Here is a 23,317-nt window from a genome sequence, read left to right as displayed (position 1 = left end):
GGAAAGCTGGTTTGTGCTCCAGAGCTTTTACAATGGATTAACATCCATGTCAAAAGGGCACCTAGACGCAGCTGCTGGAGGGGCATTTCTATCACTCACCATTGATAGAGCTACAGCTCTAATCAACAAAATGGTGAAAAATCAAGCTTGGGGGAAGAGAGAACCCAAGCTAAAACACAAAAAGGTATGCATACCGTAAAGGAGATGGATATGCTAGCTGCAAAAATAGACCTACTCCTGAAAAAGTTCGACGAGCGTGCCGCCGATGACACATCCAGCACCATCAACTCCATGGACTCTCGCATGACATGCAAGGTCTGTGGAAATGTTGGCCACTCAGGGAACGACTGCCCTGAAACCTATGAAGACACTGCCTACATCAACAACGGGTATCGCCAACAAGGAGGTAATAACGGCTAGAACAACCAATCCCATCCACCATTCCAAAGTAATTCGAATCACAACTCCAATTTCAATTCGCATCAACCTTCGTTAAAGGATTTAGTTCTAGGCCAAGCTAAAATCAATGAAAATCTCACCAAAAAGATGATCAATAATGATAAAATCCTTGAAAATATGAATGCCAAGATAGAGAGCCTGTCTTCTTCTATTAAAAACCAGCTGAGCTTTAACAAAATGATAGAAACTCAGTTGACACAAATAGCTGCTGATTTACCTAATAAAACTAAAGAAAGGAAAATCGAAAACATTATAATTACTCCTGAAAATGTCAAAGCGGTGACCACAAGGGGTGGTAAGTCCACTCGTGATCCACCCAATCCTAACCATGCAGCAGGAAAGCAAAAGGCACAACAACAGAAAGGAGTCAACATAGACTCAAGCTCCTGAAAGCACAGAAGAAGAAGCCACACCACTTGAGTACACAGACACCACATACCTGCCAATTCCAACTAGAACAAGAAAGTAGGCTGTGGACGAGCAGTTCGCTCGGTTTGTTGAGATGATAGAGAAGATACATGTGAGCATACCATTAATGGATGTCTTGCATGTACCTTCTTACGCCAAGTATATAAAAGACATCATCAATAACAAACGACCCTTACCATCTACAGAAGTGGTAAAGCTTACAGAAGAGTGTAGCGCAGCTATACTCAACCACTTACCAGAAAAGAAGAAAGATCTTGGATGCCCCACCATCACTTGCTCCATTGGGGCCCAGCAATTCAACCACGCACTCTACGACCTCGGAGCTAGCGTCAGTGTCATGCCAAAGACTGTCTTTGACAAGCTAAACTACACACATCTTGCACCAACATCCATGACACTCTAGCTAGCCGATTCATCAATTAGGTACCCAGTAGGCATTGCTGAAGATATCCCAGTAAAGATCCGAGGGTATTTTATCCCGGTTGACTTCGTAGTGCTCGATATGGAGTTCACCAAGGAAACTCCGCTTATCCTTGGACAACCTTTCCTAAGCACTACCGGGGCACAAATTGATGTTGGAGCAGGAGAGATATGCTTCAACATCAATGGCAAAGAAGAAAAGTTTGAGTTCCGGCCACGTAACCATGAGACCTGCAACATGATCCACATCAAGTATGAGCCTAACTCTCGAGGGATAAAGGAAGTCGAGATCCATCCACATTTTAAGGGGAATTTCCTTAAACTTACTGAAATAAAAGAAAAGCCAGAGCAAAAGAAAAAGGCAGCTCTTAAAAATAAGGAAATAACCCCAAAGAAAATGAACCTCAAGAGCACCTACACACCACCAAAGCAAGACAAGGGGGTATGGCGTCCCAAGGAGCAAAGCGTAAAGAAAAGCGCCACACCCCCAAAGGCTAACGAAACGGTGTTGAGACCTAAACAGCCAGAACCACAATTGACTCACAAAAAGGTCTGGCAGATCAAGAAAGCAGCATCTGCATCCTATTCTCCTGGAGCAGATGGGACGAAGAGAATCTAAAGAGGAGAAAAGTCCTGCTCAACGGACTATAAACATGAGCCCTCACCGATAGGTAAGCCGGCAAGTTATCCTTATAAATTTAAAAATATATTCTTTATAATAATAAATTTCTTAATTATAAGCTCAAAATATAGAGATAATAAATAATATAAATAGTATAACTAGTATAATACTAATAAAAGCCTCCTCGTAATAAACTAAATGGTTTTTCATAACTAAAATTTAGCTTACTATTTCAATAGTAATCTCCTAAAAATATTTTTAGCTTGAGGGAATGATAATCGAGTTGTCATAACCTTATAGGCTTATTAATGCAAGCATGGTGTTTGTTGGCATTTCTTAACGCATATAGAAATAATCCGCAAGCGTACGGAAATACCGTTGTAGCATTTCACCCGGAAGTATTCAGGGTATCATATTTCCACGAGGAACGGTTGTGTAAAGGTATCTTAGCTAGTTCACCTAAGATAACAAGAAGAGAGATAGCAAGGGTAGTGTAAGAAAAATGGACCCTTGGCCCATTTACTTTGGATTTTGGTGTTTGATGACCAACACAACCTAATTGGACTAATGAATTTGCAAGTGTTTATTTTGTAGTCCAATAGGGTGCAAGACGTGACTTGGACGAAGGCGACGTGATGATCTAATGATCAACACCTTAAAGCAAGACCTTAGGAGCACAAGAAAAGACCCAAAAGACCAAGCAAAGTCCAAGCATGAAGATTGGAACCAAGCCGTACGCAAGATCGTGAAGAAACGAGCTCACTGTGGTGACCGGATGCTGGACCGGACGTTGGACAAGCGACTGGACGATGCGACCGGACGCTGGGTGGAGACTCGGCAGACAGGTGACCAAACGCGAGGACCGGACGCTGGCGGCAACTAACCGGACATAGGAACGCAGCGTCCGATCGAGTACAGTAAGGTTCCAGAGCGGCATATCTGCGATCGGACACGTCTAGTGGCAGGCGACCGGACGCTGCCAGCGTCCGATCAGTGTTTTGCTGGCTCAACAATCGGGACGACCGGACGCGTCCGGTCAGGACGATTCAGCGTCTGGTCAGTAGCAGAATTGTGGGAGTTCGACCCCAACGGCTACTTTCTCTGTGGGGCTTATAAATACAACCCCCAACCGGCCATTTGAGCAGTGTGGAGCTGAGGAAACATACCAAGGTTGTTGATACACCATTTTAGTGATCTCCACTTGCATAGTGCTTAGTGTTTCATTAGGTGATTAGCGTAGGTGCTTTGCGAAGTGCTTAGGTTGATTAGACCACCGCTTATGCGCTTGCTCTAGGTTTAGGCCTAGTGTTTAGTGAGGTTTGCATACCTCTTGCTACCCGGTGCTTGCGAGCACCATTGTTGTACATCAGAGGGGCTTGAAGTCTTGCGAGATCACACCAACCGCGTTTGCGGTGTGGCCGCCACCGTGTACCGGAGAGAACAAGGCCCGCGGCGTTTCGGCCGGAAGCTTGATAGTGAAGACGGCGGGGAGCATCCGGGAGATGCTTGCCGGAAGGCACGTCGGAGACCCACTTGCACGTGGGGAAGGCCTGAGGCTATCCACGGAGTTACCCGACCGAGAGCTTGGCCCTTGCGAGGGATTCCTTGTGAGGGGCTCCAACGAGGACTAGGGGGAAGCTTGCGCGCTTCTCGATACCTCGGTAAAAATACCGGAGTCGTCGACGGGAGTTTGCATATCTCTACCTTGCTCTTTACCTTCCGCATTTACATTGATTACATTACTTCGTTTGCGGTAAAGATAGCAACACACTAGCAAAACCATAGTTGCACATCTAGATAGTTTATCTTTCGCATAGGTTTTGCTAAGGGTAGAAAAAGAGGCCATAGTTAAGAAGTAGATTTTTAAGTTGCCTAATTCACCCCCCCCTCTTAGGCGTCACGGTCCCTTCACGTAGTAAGGATTCTAAGGATAGAGATCCTAAGATAAGGAAGCCCCGTCACTATAAACTCACTTCGGGCACCGAAGCGCACCTGGTCTACCAAGCGATACCGGCATACAGCTCTACACCAGAACCGGACGTGGGGGATTACGAGGGACGGACAGGGCTGTCACCACCTGCCGCCTACCACCTCAACCGTATGAGAACGGTGCAAACAAAGGTAGCAACGAGCCTAGACACCACGTCTAAGCTGCCAACTACTACTCTAGCATGAATTCAAGGCTTACCCGTCCCCGGGGTCCTTCTACTAGAGCATCCGTCACGTGGACGGACGACGAACCCGCAAGTAAATAGCAACAATACTAACTTAGATTAAGAGCTCACCACCATAGAAGAGCACGAACCTTTGTACTCCAAATAGTACTAGGGTCCGCTGAGGTACAAGTAAAGAGGAAGCCGACATCCCCGACATTCCTCCACTAGCATACTTGTGGCCACGGGCACACTAGAGGAGGTAGCCGACAACCCTGGTACTTCTCCTTCTCTCTCCCTCACTTACTCTTCCTATGCTAAGTTGCTATAGCTAATATATGGAAATGGAGCTCTACCTCTTCTTGCTACATTGTGACCTCTTGTGTTGTGTATGGAATGGAATGATCAAATGAGAGGGAGAGGCCCTCCTTTTATAGGTGGAGAGGAGGGGTGTCTTTGCCAAATTCCCCATCATAATTGCCCCTAAACCGACCTCCTCTGGTGTCTAGGTGCACTGAACATTGCATTCCCCCACAGCACCGCCTTCCCTGCGCATTAAGTGAACCGCCATAGAAAGGTGGGCCCGGTTGGCAGCCGCTGGGGCTCGGCCGCGCCCCTGGCTCGGCCGCGCCAAGACTTGGGCCAAATGGGTTGATATTTGGTGGGCTTGTAGATCTCGTTGTTAGCTTCGCGTGGCTGGTTGGATCACTGAAAACGGAGTCCGTATGTGAAAGTTATGACCATTTTACCCGGACCCGCTCCTGTAGCCCAAGTTGGATTTGGAATGGGTTTTGGGCCTTCGCTTCATGGGTTCATTGTTGGGTATTTTGGTCTATGTTTGAGGGACATCTTGTATGGTAAGTGGGCCTCCTTCTCATCACATAGTTTTCTTGTATTTCTTGGCCCATTTATATGTATTTTATGTTTGTCCCTGCAAAATAAGTGAAACACCAAAACTCGTGGAAATGATTAGTTGAAATCCCTAGTTCTAAGTTTTGTGTTTATTTTATTTGTTTTATTTATAATATTGGCGGTATAAAATATGAGTTAAGGACCGCCAACAGTGTTTGGGTTAATCAGCCTGCTATGTTCAAACTAAACTCTTAGTTTGACCATTGAGCTAAAAATAAACTAAAAACAGCATAACCCTTTTTATTTAAGCCTTTATCTAAAATAAAAGTTTTGGAACGTGATGTGTGATCCATCATGTTTCTATAAGTTATCAACACAAGCAAGGAGCTTGGGTTTTTAGCTTACCTTGGTCAATCTATTTGACCATTGAAACTTGCTAGTAAAAATTTTAGGATATTTCTGTATAGTAACCTTGATAGGAAAAATTTCACAAAAAAAGACCATAGGCTTCTAGCTTGGGGGAGGACCCCCACTAAGGTAAGTGCATTGCATCTTAAATTCCATGCATTTTATTTTCCTTTAGCATATTTAAATTATTAGTTATCATGCATCTAAAAAAAATCTAAAAATGCTAAAAAGACCAAAAATATTTATTCCACTCAACATATATGTGCTGTAAAAATATTTAATTCATACCCTTGTTGAGATGATGAATAGTTGCTCTGTCTTATGTTTCATTCGTGCCTAGTTTATAATTGAGTTTTCTCTAAGATTTGAGTTTATCAACTAAAAATATCTCATCCTAAAAACTTGAACTAGTGGGTCGCATATGCTTATTCTAGTCTAAGTTGTTGCCGGATATGATATAGTGCTATAGACTACGCATGACTTTGTTTCAAGTAAAACTTGACATCCGGAGTTTTATTTCAAAAATGCTAAAAATACAAGTTCCTCAATGATTTACATCACCTACCAGAGCCAATATGACTTGTTCTCCACATATACAAACTCTAATCATATGCTATTTGTATTCATGTAACACCCTAAAATATGCTCCTTTTGAAATAGATATAAGTTAAATTAATTTTTGTATTTTGTGCTCATGAAAATATAAGAAAATAATAATTTTTATTTAATTAAAATTCATCATAGGATGTAGCAACGTTTTTGTGCATACATGCTAGTGCATATGTTTTGTCGTGACGTTTGATTGTTTCATTACTTTGTGTGGTGAGTGAGTAAAGCTTTCAAAACACGTTTAGTAAGTTGTTTTATCCTTCTTGACATGTCTTTATCTCTTTCGGCGCTCAAATTCCTTGTAATCTCCCATCTTAGGCCTTCATTTGGAGCTTCCCAAAATCTTTCCTTTGTAATCCTAATCACTGGATATCATCATCCATTTAACCTACCTCCACAAACCTCCCAGGAATTTAAGACAAAAAGAAAAGTAGCCAGTGCTTTAGTACTGGTCAAGCGCTGACACGTGCATGGAGGCAACAACAGATTATCAACATTGATGAAGGATTTCCAGATAGTCCTGTTGCCTAACCGGAGAAACAAGTGGCAGCCCGCTATTTAACTCAGATTCTATGCATGCGTTTGGTGCACGGTGGGCCTGAGGATTAACAGAGTCAGTTGTGACTGAATCAATTTTTGCAAGGAAGAGAATAACATGGGTGCATGCGTGCATATTAATTCTGGGTGGATAATGACATAACAAGATTGTTTTGGTCGAGTCTCCAAGTACATCACGTCTACTAATAAATTTTATAGTTAGTATATATATGTATATGGGAGGAACAGTTTGGGCCAGGTACATGATCTTTCTTTCACACGTGAAAGAAAAAGAAAAGAAAGCCATCAGAGAAAATACTTGCGGACAAGTAAACTTTGTCGAGTTCCTTATATATCAATCAATCAACGTCTCAGGCCGCCGATTCTGTTCGCCTTTCATATAAATATATATGAAGCGCCGCCGTCTTCCTCTCTCTTCACTTCGTGTTCCGGCCACCACCTCCTTGTCGCCTGCTGTAGCGGCCATAGCCACCGGTGCCAAAGGATCACCAGCGTTGAAGACGGTCCGAAAATCTCGTCGATGCCTGATGTCAACAGCGCATGCTGCGGCTATATCTCCAGAGCTTCCGTGTAGAGCTCAGGTCATCGTCGAGGAGTCCCTGGAGGCAAAATCACTGCCGGAAGGTGGCCACGCGAAGCAGTTGCTGCTAATTTCGTTCCCCTGTACAACAGATGTACTCGTCCGGAGCCAGGCGCCACCTGCATGTATGAGCAAATCCACCGACGTGAGCCCGTCACTTTGCCTTTTCGGTTTATCCTTTATTTTCTAATCAATTCTCTATTCCTTGCTTTGTCTTAAATCATATCCAGCACCTTTGGTTGGATTTACCACCGTGATGCCCTCCCTGCTGGCTGCTTGTCATTCTTGGTCAAACAATGCAAGCTGACAAGCTAATCCTGTGTCGATCTATCTGTTTCCGGCCATGAACAGAAGCAAGCCTGGGTAATTGCAAAATTCCTTCCCTGTTCATTCCCTTCGTCAACTATACATGCTTATGCCTTGTGAAATCTCCATTCAAATACATCTGTACCAAATAGAATTCTCTAGTAGTCATCTTGTCACACGCTTATGTTTTTATAATTAATACTAAATTGATTAACGTGGATGCAACACTTTGTTAATTTAAAAATCAATATAGGTTTTATGTCTAGGAGTTTTATTTGTATATAAATATTAATTTGATTAATATGCCTTAGAACAAGCTTTGTAATTAAAATCAATATATGTTTTATACTCCGATACTCTATACATAAATGTTGTATATGATTAATTATTAGCATAAATATGTTTCCAAATTATGAAATAATTTGTTTAGTTTCAAAACGTATCATATGTAATTTGAATAGATGCTCTCTTTAACTTGCCTATAATAAATTGTGTGATGATATTTATTAGGTATAAAATATGATTAGTTTCAGCACGGTTTCTAAGTTTAAATATGATTTGTCTAATCTGAACTAATAACTTTCCCATGATTTGGTTTAACTAAAATAAATAAAGCTTGTAGTTGTTTCTTTACTCTTATAATATGAAACTATCGGTAGTCATTCCTTTTTTTCATCGTAGCTCCGTTTAGCGTGCTTTTCACGCCTGTGTGATCGTAGTAATGTGTAGATTAGACTTCAAACTTTTTTTATTGATTGGTGTATTGTTCTAAACTAGTATGTTTGCTATGCATGTTTGTTCGGATGCTTGTGTGGTGTTCTTTGATAATGTCCAGTCTGTGAGCTTTGCGTTGGTGATTTAAAAGGAAGTTGGAGACCGAGAAGCAATTCTACGAAGTTTTGGGATTTGAAGAAGGATCTAAGTTTAAGGCAAGTATAGCTTGGGTTTTCTTTCTGTGACCATGATCTTGGGCTTGTTTAATGAAATGTGATATAAACATATATGATGAATGTTATCCTTTGGCAAAAGCTAGGACAAACCGTATAGCTGTGAGGGCTACATGGCTCTAGCTCTAGTTGCTTAAGAAACCCTTTTCTAGCTGGTTAGAGGTCTGCAAGTTGGGTATAGGATAGCCTCTGTCCTGTGAGCCTAGCTATGGAAGCGGCCTTTTATTTTTTTGGAAGGGGGGTTCCTATATCCGATGACCCTATGGCCCTGGCCGGTTAGGCGAGCTCTTAGGTGGCTTTATATGGTGTTTGGTGTTTGGATGTAATTAACCCATGCATGAACAACATGACTCACAGTGAAAGTGTACAACCTCTGCAGAGTGTAAAACTGTTATAACAGCCGTGCCCACGGATACGGGCGGCCCGAAAAACTGAGGGAATTGTTGTATGTTCATTTAAATTGTTTATGTGCAATTCATTATTCAATTACACTTGATCATGTGGTTATGGATTACACTACCTTGTTGCTATATTTGTGGAGTTCGACATGGACTCACCCTTGCAATTTCCCCCACACCTCAGGCTGGATAACAATTTGTCAGAGACTTGAGAAGTTAGGCTTGTGGTCAACCAGTCAGTTGGATCCAGTGGAGTGGAGTCTACACTCGGAGATCGGAGTTGTCTATCCGTTGATTGTTCCTAAGGTTATATCTTTTATACTGTGTACGTTATGTATTTAAGCATTGTTATTTGATATCACCCCTCAAATTGTAGCTATATGTGAGATTTGATTCTAAAAACTCACATATGGTGTGCATAAGGTTTTGTCCTTAAAACCGGGTGTTACAATTCATGATGAGCTTTGTCAAATTATTGTGACCCATATTGAGATTCTTTTCATACACCCATGATCAAGATTCACATACACATTCCATAAAAAAATAGAACTATTGTCAAAATCCTTTCTAGAAGTAGTCTAAAAGAGTATGGGCTATAAAACAAAAGATGACATGCCCAAGAAGCATGTGCCAATAAAAGATGCCATACCAAAATGGTATGAGCCAAAAAAAGAGAAAAACAATGAGTGCTCTGACACTCGCCTGAGAGAGAAAAAATAGGTGCACGTGCACCCGCCAAAAAGAAAGGATAGCCCATACTCTCAAAGATTTCAAAAAGAGAGAAGGATGACATTTGAGTTCAAATAAAAATATATGATCATCACACTTGCACAATCTTAATCAAAGTGTATGACTAGTCTCTGCTAGAGGTCCGGTTTTTGACTTAGCAACATGACATGATGTAAATATGCCTGCTATACCCCTAGCCAAAGATCCACAAAAAGCCTTATTAGATGGTAGGGAGAATAAAATAGCCAACTTGCAAAGACCTTTGGTGAGGACACATACACTTTGAGTGATCGAGAGTATCATTTGAGGAACTTACTTTTATTTGAAAAACCCATCAAAAATCTCCGGAAAGATAGTTTATCTTTGAAGCAAATGAAAGCATGTCTATAAATCTATTCTATCTTGCAACCGCTATAAGATCTAGATATAGCTAAAAAGCCCCATGGTTTCAAGACAACAACAGGATAGATAAAAATGCTGATTTATTCAAATTCTAGTAGAAAAACTTTATTATACACATGGTACTCTTGAAATGTAATCGGCATAGTAGCAACTCCTGATCAACAACCAAAGCTTTAGCTTTGCTCAGGGACGAGCAAAGGGTAAGCTTGGGGGATCTTGTTGGCGATCCTTAACGACGAATTTATACCGCCAACATAGGATCAAAAAGGGAAGAATTATATACTTTTACACACATATACCTTTACTACTCACCCAATTCCACTTGTATTGGAGAAATACTATTTTGCAGGACTATAAACAAATACAGGTGGAATAATAAAGAAAAGGCGCTTTCCGGAAGACGTAAAATGCCAAATCAACTAAGAAGCCCATCCAAGTGCCAAATCTGGGCCAACACCCAGCAGAACCAAGGTCCAGGAGCAGCCCAGAGCCCACCAGAGCAAGGCAGTGGGGAGGTGGGCCAGCCCTGGCTCGGTCGCGCCCCTTGCTGCCAGCTGGGCCCCCTCTCCTATGGCAATTTGGCACTGATGAGGGGACGACGGTGCGGTAGGGGATCCGGGGATATTCCCCCTAAACCAACCATTCACCACTATATAAGAGGATGGGGTGGCTCTCTCCCTCACACACACCACTTGGAGCTACACCTCACTCTCCCACCTCCATATTCTTTAGTATAGAGCTAGATTAGTTGGAGCAACAAGGTAGAGCCACCAAGGAGGGCTTGTCTCCTAGGAAGAAGTGCTACCTTTGGTAATATACTATGAAGGGTTCTTCCTTATGCAAGCTCTCATCTTATATATATAGTGTAGCGCTTGAACTAGAGTATAGTCATGTTCATGTTATAATCATAGAGTATGAACTAGAATATAGTCCATATGATATGTGCTTAACATGTTCATCCGTGTTCATCATCATTCATATGCTTTACATGATTAGCAATAGTAATAGGAAAGGGATAACGGTTCGTTATGCCTTCGGGCTTGCCTACGTCCTAGCTCGTCCATCATAGGGTGGGAGTCCTAAGGGACGTAGGTAGAACCTTAGTATGCAGACGAGGTGTCCGGATACGAGGGAACCTTCGGATATGACGGTACACCACGGTTGTGGGGTAGGCGGCAGTGGGTGACAGACCTATCCGTCCTTCGTAATCCCCCACGTCTGTGTATCGTGTAGGAGTTCGTAAATGTCTCTATCGGCCGGCAGACCGGCTACGGGGATCTCCCTGTTATCCTAGACTTTGCTCTATTTCTTACATGTAACTCATATGATTAGCTATTCAACACATGGCTATATATTTGATAATGCCTGCTCCAGCTTAGGAATATTCTTTTATTCTTTATTTTCCCTTTTATCCTTGAGGTAACTCCGTGTGTGTCACACAATCTACAAACTACCGATTTACCCCTGCTATAGCACTTTGGTCTATTATTCATATGCTGAAGTCACAATCATATCATTGCTAGAGGTATTCGCACCATGCCTTCACTTGGGAAAATATAAATAACGATACCCTAAAATACTTCCGGGTGAAATGTAACAACGATAGATCCGTGCGCTTGCGGATATTATCTGTTAAAGGTTAAGATCTATCAAAATGGATTTCTTAGTATTCCTTCTGGGGATAGACTTTATGTCTATCCTTGGTCGTTATGCTAAGGAATGCCAACAGGCATCTCTTACAACGTTGCTGGGTCACAAACCTGGTAGCGATGTTAAGAAATGCCAACACACGCATCGATCAGATTGTTGATGCAACAGTAGGATCAGCCCTGTTATCATTGTTGGATTGCCACTCAGGTTATCACCAAATTGCATTAAAGGAAGAAGACCAAAGCAAGACATCATTCATCACACCGTTTGGAGCCTACTATTGCAAAACAATGTCGTTTGGCCTCATGAACGCAGGAGCCACCTACCATAGAGCAATTCAGACTTGTTTAGGTGAACAAATCGGCCTCAAGAACGCAGGAGCCACCTACCAGAGAACAATTCAGACAATGTCGTTCGGCCTCAAGAATGCAGGAGCCACCTATGTAGATGATGTAGTAGTCAAAACAAAGAACCCAGATACACTGATTGAAGACTTGGAAGAACCTTTCAAAATTTTGAAAGCATGGAAGTGGAAGCTTAACCCAAACAAATGTATTTTCGGCGTCCCATCAGGACAACTACTCGGCTTTCTGGTTAGCCACCGAGGAATAGAAGCAAGCACTAAATAGATTAGAGCAATTACAGAAATGAGACCACCTCGCTGCATCAAAGAGGTTCAAAAGCTGACAGGTTGCATGGTAGAATTAAACCACTTTATACTCGGCGAGAAAGGGATACCGTTTTTCAAACTTTTGAAGAAGTTAGGCAAATTTCAGTGGACAGAAGAAGCAAATAAAGCCTTTGAAAAGCTCAAAGCTTACTTAACTATGTCACCAGTCCTGACTCCTCCAAAGAAGCATGAAGACATGATGCTATACATAACAACAACTAACACGGTGGTCAGCGCAGTAATTTTTGTAGAAAGAAAAGAAGATGGACACATGTACAAGGTACAACGACCAGTCTACTACATCAGCGAAGTACTATCAGACTCAAAAGTCAGGTACCCGTATGTTCAAAAACTACTCTACACCATCCTGATCACCTCCCGCAAACTACGACACTACTTTGATGGACACAAGATCACCGTGAGTGGACAGAGCTCCAGCAACCCACACCAGACGCCATCTTAGAGCATTGGAAAATGTACTTTGATGGATCACTAAAACTTGGTAGAGTGCAGGAGTTCTTTTCATCTCACCAGATGGAAAACAACTCAGATATGTCCTTCAAATCCTCTGGCAAGCCACTAACAATGAAGCCGAATACGAAGCCCTCATCCACGGACTCCGAGTAGCTATATCCCTAGGGATCAAAAGGCTACTAGTCTATGGTGACTCAGCAATCAAGTCAACAAAGATTGGGATTGCACCAAAAAAACCATGGACGCATACTGTACAGAAGTATGAAACCTTGAAAAGCACTTCTAAGGATTGGAAATACTACACATCCTACGGAACTCAAATGTTGCGACAGATATCCTCACAAAGCTCGGATCAGACAAGGTGAAGGTCCCACCTGGCGTATTCGTAGAAGAGCTCAGTGGTCCTTCTATAAAACAACCTGGCGCGATAACCCCTGAGTTTCCCTGCTTCAGGATTGGATGGGAGGAAGGTCTCGATGGGTGAACAACCTAGAGAGATAACCCCTGAACCTGCAACACCATACTTACAGCTACTAACAATAACCCCAGCATGGACTCAAACCTTCATCAACTACATCAAAGAAAACAAACTACCAAACGATAAAGAAGAAGCCACTCAGATCATCAGAAGAAGCCGGAACTACATCTTAGTTGGGGACAAGCTATACAGAAGAGCCGCATCCTCAGGGGTCCTATGAAGAAGGCAAACAGATCCTTGACGAAATTCACTCAGGATGTTGTGGCAATCACGCAGCTTCAAGAACACTAGTAGGCAAAGCTTTCAGGTCAGGTTTCTATTGGCCAACATCACTAAACGACGCCGAAGAACTAGTCAAAAAGTGTTTGGACTGTCAGATGTTTGCAAGACAAACACACGTTCCAGCACATAATCTTATCTGCATCCCACCTGCCTGGCCCTTCTCATGTTGGGGTTTAGATCAGGTCGGACCACTCAAGAAAGCCAAAGGAGGTTTTGAGTACATCTTTGTGGCCATTGACAAGTTCACCAAATGGATAGAATATAAACCACTCGTCAAATACAGTGTAGCTAAGGCCATCGAGTTCATTCAGGACATAATGCATCATTTTGGCATGCCCAATCAAGTCATCACCGACCTAGGATCTCCTTTTACAGCAATAGAATTCAGAAGTTGGGCACAAGACTGCGGGATTAGCATCGACTATGCATTAGTCGCCCATCCTGAAGGTAAGAGACAAGTGGAGAGAGCCAACGGGCTTATACGAGCCGGACTAAAGCCAAGACTATATGAAAAACTAGAAGACTACGGTTCAAAATGGATTGAAGAGCTACCAAAAGTAGTCTGGGGATTGCGTGCTCAAATCAGCAGAGCCACAGGGTACTCACCTTTCTTTTTAGTATACGGATCAGAGGTAGTTCTACCAGCAGACTTGATATGGACATCACCAAGAATAGAACAGTATGAAGAAGGAGAAGCAGAACATATTAGAAGACTCGAACTAGACAGCACAGAAGAAGTTAGGGTAAACGCCACTCTACAATCTGCTCGATACCTCCAAGGATTGAGGCATCACTACGACAAAAGCATTCGTCCACACACATTCCAAGTCGGAGACCTAGTACTCAGGCGGATACAAAAAACAGATGGACGACACAAGCTACCTCTGTATAAGCCATATCATGGAATCCGAAGACACAATACATAATTATGGATGACATCAATGGCCAATTCTTGAACAAACTCTTCTTCTCATCCAAGCTAGAATTTTTTTCAACATTCTCTTTGCTGTCAATCAGATGGGCCTCCAAAGCTTCAACTATTTTGTTTTCATTTTCATGAACTTTATGCTTGTGTAGTGTCTCCTAAGAAGATTTCAAGGTACTTTACTATATAATGTGGAAGAATAAATTTGAGGGACAACAGTCAACATCTTATCGATGGAATAATTTAAACCATAAAAAATTCCCTCGTTATCTTGATGTATATCATACATCATTATACCAATTATAAAAGGAAGACATACCCAATTAACCAGTGCTGAAAGTTCCCACACAAGTTGGAGTATAGGAAAGGGAATTTCTATGCATCCTTATTCTTGTTTATTTTGCAAGGAGGTTTATTCAGACCATCAACCTTATATTAAAAAAAAGAAAGCCGTCCCCTCACAGAGAAAACAAACAAAGTTTGTGCTCGACCTTAGTACCATGCAAAAGTTGTGCAATGTTGAAATAAACATGTTTGGACCAAATTATCTTTCTACAATATAGATAGGACTCATGTGTTTTGTAGTGTGTCATATATATGCAGACACTACTACAATATTTTTATCGGTGACGGGCAAAAACATTTTACCGTGACGGGCAACCCCGCCCGCCACTGCCGAATCATCACTGTAAATATGGTATTAACCGTGGCGGACAGACTGCCTGCCTCCGTTGATGAATTAAAAAAAACAGCAAGCCCGTCGATTGGCCCATCGATCCCGATCCATAGAGCCTGCTGAGCCCATCGATGTGATGCCGCGCTCGCCGGATCCCCTGTGTCGCCGCCGGATCTGCGTCTCCGCCGCTGTCGGCCCGCGCCCGCTTCGTCGAGCTCCGGTCGCCGCTGCTCGCCACCCGAGCCCCGGCGTCCACCCCAGCACGGAGGAGATGGCCACCGCGCGTGCGCCGCCAGTGGGAGGAGCCAGATCTGGCCGGGGAGGAGGAAGGGGGCTAGATCTGCCCCGCGCGAGGGAGGTGGGAGGAGAGGCGCCCTGCGCGCCGCTGCTGCCGCCCCACTCCCACGCGCCGCCGTTGCCGCCACACCGTCTCCTGCGCGCAGCCGCCACCGTGTCTCCACCAGCGCAGGATGCGTGGCCGCGCTGCCGCCTGGTCTCCGCCACGAGCCTTGTGCCGGAGAGGGGTGGGGAGGGGAGGGGCGCTGCTGCTGCCCCGTTCCCACGCGTCGCAGCTGCCGCCCCATTCCCACGCGTCGCATCTGCCGCCACACCGTCTCCCGCGCGCCACCGCTGCCGCGTCTCCACCAGCGTCGGATGCGTGGCTGCGCTGCTGCCTCGGCTCCGTCACGAGCCTTGTGACGGAGAGGGGTGGGGATGGGAGAGGAGCTGGTGGGTGGGGACGGGCTGGGGCGTCGATCGGGCAGAGAGCGTAGAAAAAGGGGAGGAGTGGGAGCGCGCCGGCCGTGCGAGGGAGAGGAGTGGCTGTGTGGGAGTAGGGAGCTGAAAACCCTAAGGGCTAGTATATATACATGCTCTCGAAACTGGGTCTCTTGGACTTTGTCTGGGCTCTGTTGAGCCTCCGCCTTTTCAGTGACGGGCCTTATAAGATGTCCGCCACGGTTAATTGATTTACCGGGCAAAAGTGTCCGTCTTGGTAGATAAAAAGTGTCCACCTCCATTAATCGGGGCATTAACCGTGACGGGCACATTGTTTGCCCGCCTCGGTTAAGTTTTGGGAGGTGTCACGCAAAATCAATCCTATAGTAGTGAGATGATTTTAAATATCAATTATGGCCTGTGGACGGTATATATGTGAATGTCTGATGTGTTAGATTGTGCAATATAGATTGGAGCATAGAAACATTTAGAAGATTGCAAGCACAATCATGAGCACGAAAATTATAGCAATCTCACATACCGGCATCCATATGCAGCTTGCAAGAGCAACAGTAGCAAAGACTGATGTGCACAAGCAGGGTAAGAAATACGGGAACCTGTCAAGTTTCCACCAAATGTGAGTATTACAGATAGGAAGAAGTATCTTAAATATTCCAGTTTTGATAAACTCAAGAAAGAATACCTTCCAAAGAATGATTCTGGAGAAAAGATGTCTGGAAATTTTTCTGCAGGCTGGCATAAAAAATTGTGTTACGGTTTCTAATGAATCATATCTGTCGGGTACTATAATTAGGGGTACCCTAAGGAAAGACGCTAAAAAACTCACAAAACCCCCAATAAGGCCCGCTTAAACAAACTAAGGCAATAGTCCGCGGTGATTTCCGAGGCCAGCTCGACCAAAATACGGTCTCGGACCAAACCTCCGCCTCGCCCGAGACCCCCGGCGGGGCCTCGGACGTACTATTCATTTTCTGTCTCGCCCGAGACCCCCCGGCAGGGCCTTGGATGTACTGTTCCCGCTCCGCCTCGCCCGAGGCCAGGCTCGTCCCGCATCCTCGTCGCCTCCGCCTCAACCGTCCCCCTGGCAGGCTGTCCCATCCATTTAATACGACCGGTCGCACCCGCTACGTTAGCCACGACCGGCAGGGTACAGCAACTGGGGCGATGGGACAACGGTCAAATCTCCTTTTTACCATCCTCTACTGACAATACATGGGTTACCGTGTCCTGTAGCCGCATGACCCGCACTATTTCACCTAAACCGGGTACGGCGCTGACCACCGAGGCCTCCGCATCGTACACTGGTCACCTCCAAGGCCTCGGCAGAGCAGGCCTCGGCACAAGCAGCAACGGCACCCGACGGGCCTCGGTGCTCCATCACGTCAGGGACCCACAGGGCTCGGCACATCTCCTACGGTGGAGGTCATGCTGACCGGACGTCAACAGGGACTCCCATGACCTCAACAACCTCGGGCATGGCCGGCGTGTCGCACCAGTGATCAAGTACCGATGGCCATTCCCAATACCATGCTGCTACAGGAGTCGTCTACAATGCTAGACCTTCCTTCTTCACTAAGGCTCCACGTGTAGCTCTCTCATGTGCCCCTGGCTCCCTCCTTGCGGCTATAAAAGGAGGCTACCAGGGCTAGCTCTAGGCATCGAGAGGAAGGCGAGGTGATAGGCAGATAGCATTCTCCATCCACCGTGCGATCAACATCTCAAGCAATCTACACTACTCCTCATAGAGACTTGGGGCTAGCTCACTCTCTCGCCTAGCTTGTAAACCCCTACTATTAGCACCACGGTGCAAGAAATATAAGACCGCTCTCTCGTAGACTGGACGTAGGGCATCCATTGCCTGAACCAGTATAAATCTTGTGTCTCTTTGCATCACCGTCCGGGATTAGAGGCACGCAGAGGACCCGCCGGTCCAATACACCGACAATATCCTAAAATTATTATTACATTCTCTACTATACCAGTGCAAGGTAGCCTCCAAGAGCCGGTCCAATGATCAGACCTATCCCCCAAGCGGTGCTGACCTACAATTACAAGAAATTGAACTTTAGAATAAAAACAGCTACAACAGAGAAGTTCAAATTTCATTCATGTATAGTTATATTACAAGTGATAGTCCCAGAGCTTTATGTTCAGGTCGGCAAATTTCAATAGCATAAGCCTGCAAAATTTAGTAATATAAAAGGCATCAGCTTACTCTATCTAGCATACAAGTATTGAAGATATTGCTAATTTACCTACTTTAATTGGGCCAAGCAAACCATTTAAAGCACCAAGGAGAAATCGTGTAGCTATTGCCATCCAGTAACTAGTACTAAGCCCAAACAAGGTATTGAATATGACCCTGCAATATTAACAAGATTTATTAGAGAATCACCATATAAAAATGAAATTCATTATAAGATAGGAATGAAAGAATCAATGCTTTAGTCAATACTGGTGGAAGCAAAAATATTTACTAACACAGACAAAATGCCAACCATGACTACTGGCTTTCTCCCAATACGATCTGCTGCTATTCCCCAAACAGATGAAGTCAAGCATCTACCAAGCATAAATGAAGCGCCTGAAAATGTGTCCAGCAAAAGTTCAAAACATCATAATCAACCATTATCTCAAGTGTGAATCAACAATTTATGACTTACCTACAAATCCAGCATAGAAACCAATATCTTCTGTCCTTTTTGCAACATGCAAGTCTCTTATCTGAGAGAGATAAACTAGATTAATATTGACAAATTAATAATTCTATCACTAGATTATTGATATATATATAAAGAACAAAGAAATGATTCAGGTTAAGAGGAAATGATGACATACATACCATGAAATACAAAAAAGGGAATAGTGATGACACTGGTAAAGCTGAACATAGGGTAGGAGAAATGTAAGTTAATAAATGTATAGTGAACTTTTAGCAATAGAGAAAAAAATAAGGAAATTTATATTGGTAAGTGTTTCTTACTTTCTAAGGTAATTTAAGAGTGCTTGAGCATGACTTTTTTTATTATTATTATAACAGTGTTCTCCATATGGCCCTTTTTTGTGACAAGTTCTCCATATGGCCCTTGACACATATATAGTAATAAATAACCTTCTTCGATCTGCTGGTACATGCATCTGAATGTCTAATAACCACCCAATTGCTCCAAACTTTTGGCCGCGGAAAGAAAGAGAAAGTTCTCCTAGATAGAATATCAAGAGATATACAAGCCAGAATAATATTTTTTCCATTATTATCTTAGGAGAAAATAGAAGCAGGTTGTTGGGAGGACGGCCGGAATTCCGATCCATACCAGCAGAAAGGCAGATGACCCAGATATACAAGAACTCCTTGTATGGCATCCCTTCCTGGAGGTCCTTCTTCTGGTCGTTAGCACAGCCCGGGCACCCCGGATAGTATCTCTTCTCCAGCAACGGCGAACTGCTGCTCTCCTCCATTGGTGGCGGCCACAAATATATGCAATCTTCAGCTGAATCAGCTCTGACGGAGCTTTATTTTGCTCACAGATCGAACAAGAAGAGGAGGAGGACGTGCTGTTACACCCTCTTTATTATATACAAATTAAAGAGAAAAAAAATTATTGTGGTGTTTTTTTCCCCAGCTGATGGACATGTATAACTGTATGCATGTATACCGCGCGTCAAGATCGCCAAGAAGACAACGACGGCTACCGGAGGAGGAAGCCAAATGGTGCTGCACTGCGCCGTTGAGATGGTTTGGGTTACCCATGCGCGCCAAAGCAATTGCGTCACGCAGTGCGTCATCCCCAGCAGAGAGAGAGAGAGAGAGAGAGAGAGAGACAGAGAGAGAGATGGGGGGTATTTGGATCAATGGGCTAACAAATAGCTGATCTGTTTGCATCTAATAATTAGGAGAGGGATAAATATGAGCTAATAATAAGTGCTGATGGAGTCCCCTTGAGAGACTAGTGCGGGTGAGGTGTAGATCACAACTGCAGACGCTCTCTTTGCCGAGTGCTGGGGGCACTCGGCAAAGCCAGCCACCGAGTGCTGCACTCGGCAAAGGTCTCTCGGCAAAGATTTTGTCGGCAAAAATTTCTTTGCCGAGTGCCAAAAATCGACACTCGGCAAAGTCTTTGCACTACGGGAAACCGGCGATTTGCCGAGTGCCGGAGTCTTTGCCGAGTGTATTTTATCGGGCACTCGGCAAAGACTGTGTTTGCCGAGTGCCAAATAAAATACACTCGGCAAACAAAAACACACGGCAAAATACGTCTTTGCCGAGTGTTTTTTTTTTTCTGGCACTCGGCAAAGATATATTTTGCCGAGTGCTATTTTTTGGCACTCGGCAAAATACGTCTTTGCCGAGTGTTTTTTTCTGGCACTCGGCAAAGATGTATTTTGCCGAGTGCCTTTGTTTTGGCACTCGGCAAACAGGCTTTTTGCCGTGTGTATTTTTTTTGGCCCTCGGCAAATCAGTTTTTCGAAGCAATTTTTGAGGCCCTAAATGAATTCAAATGAAAAACTTTTCAACTATAAAGTTGTATAACTTCTCAAGATCTACAAAGTTTATTTTGGTCATTTCGTCATTTAACAAAGCGACAATAACGTTGTTCATAAAATCTACATCTCTCATATTAGTTTCATGAAAGTAGAAGACAGATATATAAGATTTGTGAACAATGTTACTACCACTATGTCGGATGAACAAATGACCAAAATAAACTTTGTAGATCTTGATAAGTTATGAAATTTTGTAGTTGGCAACATTTTGATTTGAAATCATCTTGTCATGCAAAAACGACGTTTGAATTTGAAAATTTTAAAATTTGAATTTTTCAAACGACCTCGGATGGAAAAACTTCCTAAATGAAAATTGTAGATCTCCAAAAGTTATAAAACTATGTAGTTGACAACTTTTTGATTTGAAATCATCTTATCATGCAAAACTACGTTTGAATTTCTCAAATTTAAAATTCAAAATTTTCAAACGACCTCGGATGGAAAAACTTACTAAATGAAAATTGCAGATCTCAAAAAGTTATGAAACTTTGTAGTTGACCACTTTTTGATTTGAATTCATTTAGGGCCTCAAACAAGCAATTTACTTTAAGTTTGCCGAGTGCCTTTTTCTGGCACTCGGCAAAGCCATATTTTGCCGAGTGCCTATGTTTTGGCACTCGGCAAAGAGGCATTTTGCCGTGTGCATTTTTTTGGCCCTCGGCAAATCAGTTTTTCGAATCAATTTTTGAGGCCCTAAATGAATTCAAATAAAAAACTTTTTAACTACAAAGTTGTATAACCTCTTAAGATCTACAAAGTTTATTTTGGTCATTTCTTCATTTGACAAAGCGACAATAACGTTGTTCATAAAATATATATGTCTCATTGGTTTCATGAAAGTAGAAGAGAGATATATATGATTTATGAACAATGTTACTACCACTATGTCGGATGAACAAATGACCAAAATAAACTTTGTAGATCTTGAGAAGTTATGAAATTTTGTAGTTGGCAACACTTTGATTTGAAATCATTTTGTCATGCAAAAACGACGTTTAAATTTGAAAATTTTAAAATTTGAATTTTTTAAAAGACCTCGGATGGAAAAACTTCCTAAATAAAAATTGTAGATCTCCAAAAGTTATGAAACATTGTAGTTGGCAACTTTTTGATTTGAAAACATCTTGTCATGCAAAACTGCGTTTGAATTTCCAAATTTTAAATTTCAAATTTTATAAACGACCTCGAATGGAAAAACTTTCTAAACTAAAAGTGTAGATCTTGAAAAGTTATGAAACTTTATAGTTCACAACTTTTTTATTTGAATTCGTTTAGGGCCTCAAACAAATAATTTACACTCGGTTTAGTATAATATATTAGGAACTAAAACGGAATCCAGACACAAGTGACAGTGTGGTGTAGTGGTAGAGGAGGTTTGTGCGCAGCGGGAGGTCTCGGGTTCGAATCCCATCGGCCGCGTAGCCGTGAAATTGACGCGAAAAAAGCCGGAGATGGATGGGCGCTGACCGGTGGGGGCCTCCACCAATTAAAACAAATTTTTCATTTTTTTTTGGGTAAAAATTCCTATTTTTTCGGGTTTTTTCGGTTCCAACTTTGCCGAGTGTCAATTTTTGGCACTCGGCAAAGAAATTTTTGCCGATAAAATCTTTGCCGAGAAACCTTTGCCGAGTGCGGCACTCGGCAAAGCCTTTGCCGAGTGCTTGGCTGGCTTTGCCGAGTGCCCCCAGCACTCGGCAAAGAGGGCATCTGCAGTTGTGTTGCCGAGTGCCAAGCCCGCACTCGGCAAAAAAAAACTTCCGTCAACATTTGACGCCGGCTTTGCCGAGTGCCTAGGGACTGGCACTCGGCAAAATTTGAATTTTTGCCGAGAGCCAGGGCTGAGCACTCGGCAAAGAAATAATTTTTTTAATAAAAAATCTTTTTAAAAATAGTCTTTGCCGAGTGGTACCATCTGGCACTCGGCAAAATTGACCTCTTTGCCGAGTGCCAGGCTGTGGCACTCAGCAAAATTGACCTCTTGCCGAGTGCCAGGCTGTGGCACTCGGCAAAACTGGGGAAGTGGCTGTTTTTGCAGCATTTTTTTCCAGCTTTGCCGAGTGCCACACCCCTGGCACTCGGCAAAGACTTCTTTGCCGAGTGTTGGCACTCGGTAAAGCTGGGAAATTTGCAATTTTTTTTTGTTTGTTGCTTTCCTTCGAAAGCAAACACGCAAAACGCATATATAATACATGAGACAGCACACGGGCATTTAGCATCACACAAAACGCATACATAATCCATAATACATCACAAGCACATCCAACATCCATCACAAGCACATCCTCCTGCATAATCCATCACACGCACATCCAATGTGCAAATCCATGACAACATCTAAGAAGTCTTTATCCAACACAAGTCCTAGATCAAGAAAAGTCAATGAAACATGAAGGGGCACCACCTACTGCCACTGATCCCAATGGAAGCCTGAAGGGGCACCTCCGTGCGGTGGTGGACCTGTCCAGTCGGGGTGTGTGTGCTGAGGCGAAGGAGTCGGGTTCGAACCCGACGACTGTTGCACAAAGGAGAATTGAATTCATTAGTATCTACACAAGCTAAAGGACTTGATCAACCATATATATATACTCACTGGAGTGCCTAGAGCCAGAGGAGTAGGAGGCACAACTGGAGCGAGCAGCGACTGGGGCACCACCACACCCGGGAGAGTGGTGCCGAGGCTCGACATGAATGAGAACATGTCCTGCATCCTCTGCGCCTCGGCCGCCCTCTGGGCCCTCAGGACCTCCCACTCGGCCCTCTTGGCCTCCCTCTGGGCCCTCTCCCTCTCCCTCTCGACCCTCTCGGCCTCCCTCTCGGCCTCCATCCTCTCCACAGTGGCCTGCAATATTCAATCACCAACGTTTAAACAATGCAAATGCAAGGTACATGTGTAAAAGTAATGAACGGCGAATGAAATAGAACTAACCTGGAGTACCGCCATCTGCTGCAGTGTGCTCGCCTATCGAGGTCGAATGGGGACGGAGGAGCTCATGCTCTGTGCTCGGAT

At 43.6% G+C, this 23,317-nt stretch overlaps 1 protein-coding gene across 1 annotated transcript; it reads right to left on the bottom strand.

Moving 5' to 3' along the window:
- Positions 1 to 12,553: 12,553 nt before the first annotated feature.
- On the bottom strand, positions 12,554 to 19,331 carry LOC136507941 (protein ZINC INDUCED FACILITATOR-LIKE 1-like). Its single transcript, XM_066502531.1, has 10 exons — positions 19,080 to 19,331; positions 18,608 to 18,648; positions 18,429 to 18,489; positions 18,247 to 18,349; positions 18,025 to 18,127; positions 17,891 to 17,944; positions 17,745 to 17,807; positions 16,448 to 16,497; positions 16,286 to 16,361; positions 12,554 to 14,509 (listed from the first exon to the last, which is right to left on the bottom strand). The coding sequence occupies exons 1-10, from the start codon at positions 19,222 to 19,224 to the stop codon at positions 14,270 to 14,272; spliced, it is 936 nt and encodes a 311-aa protein (XP_066358628.1). The 5' UTR covers positions 19,225 to 19,331; the 3' UTR covers positions 12,554 to 14,269.
- Positions 19,332 to 23,317: the final 3,986 nt, after the last annotated feature.

Source organism: Miscanthus floridulus, chromosome 15 (assembly GCF_019320115.1).
Source record: "Miscanthus floridulus cultivar M001 chromosome 15, ASM1932011v1, whole genome shotgun sequence".
NCBI lineage: Eukaryota > Viridiplantae > Streptophyta > Magnoliopsida > Poales > Poaceae > Miscanthus > Miscanthus floridulus.
The sequence above is the reverse complement of the archived record's forward strand: the minus strand, read 5'-3'. Positions and strand labels throughout refer to the sequence as shown.

Bases quoted from the DNA above. Each gene is read 5' to 3' on its own strand.
- LOC136507941 (XM_066502531.1), bottom strand. From the start codon at position 19,224: ATGGAGGAGAGCAGCAGTTCGCCGTTGCTGGAGAAGAGATACTATCCG. The intron at 18,490-18,607 runs GTATGTATGTCA...TATCTCTCTCAG, and splicing joins TCCCTTTTTTGTATTTCATG to ATAAGAGACTTGCATGTTGC. The intron at 16,362-16,447 runs GTATTCTTTCTT...GAAACTTGACAG, and splicing joins CCAGAATCATTCTTTGGAAG to GTTCCCGTATTTCTTACCCT.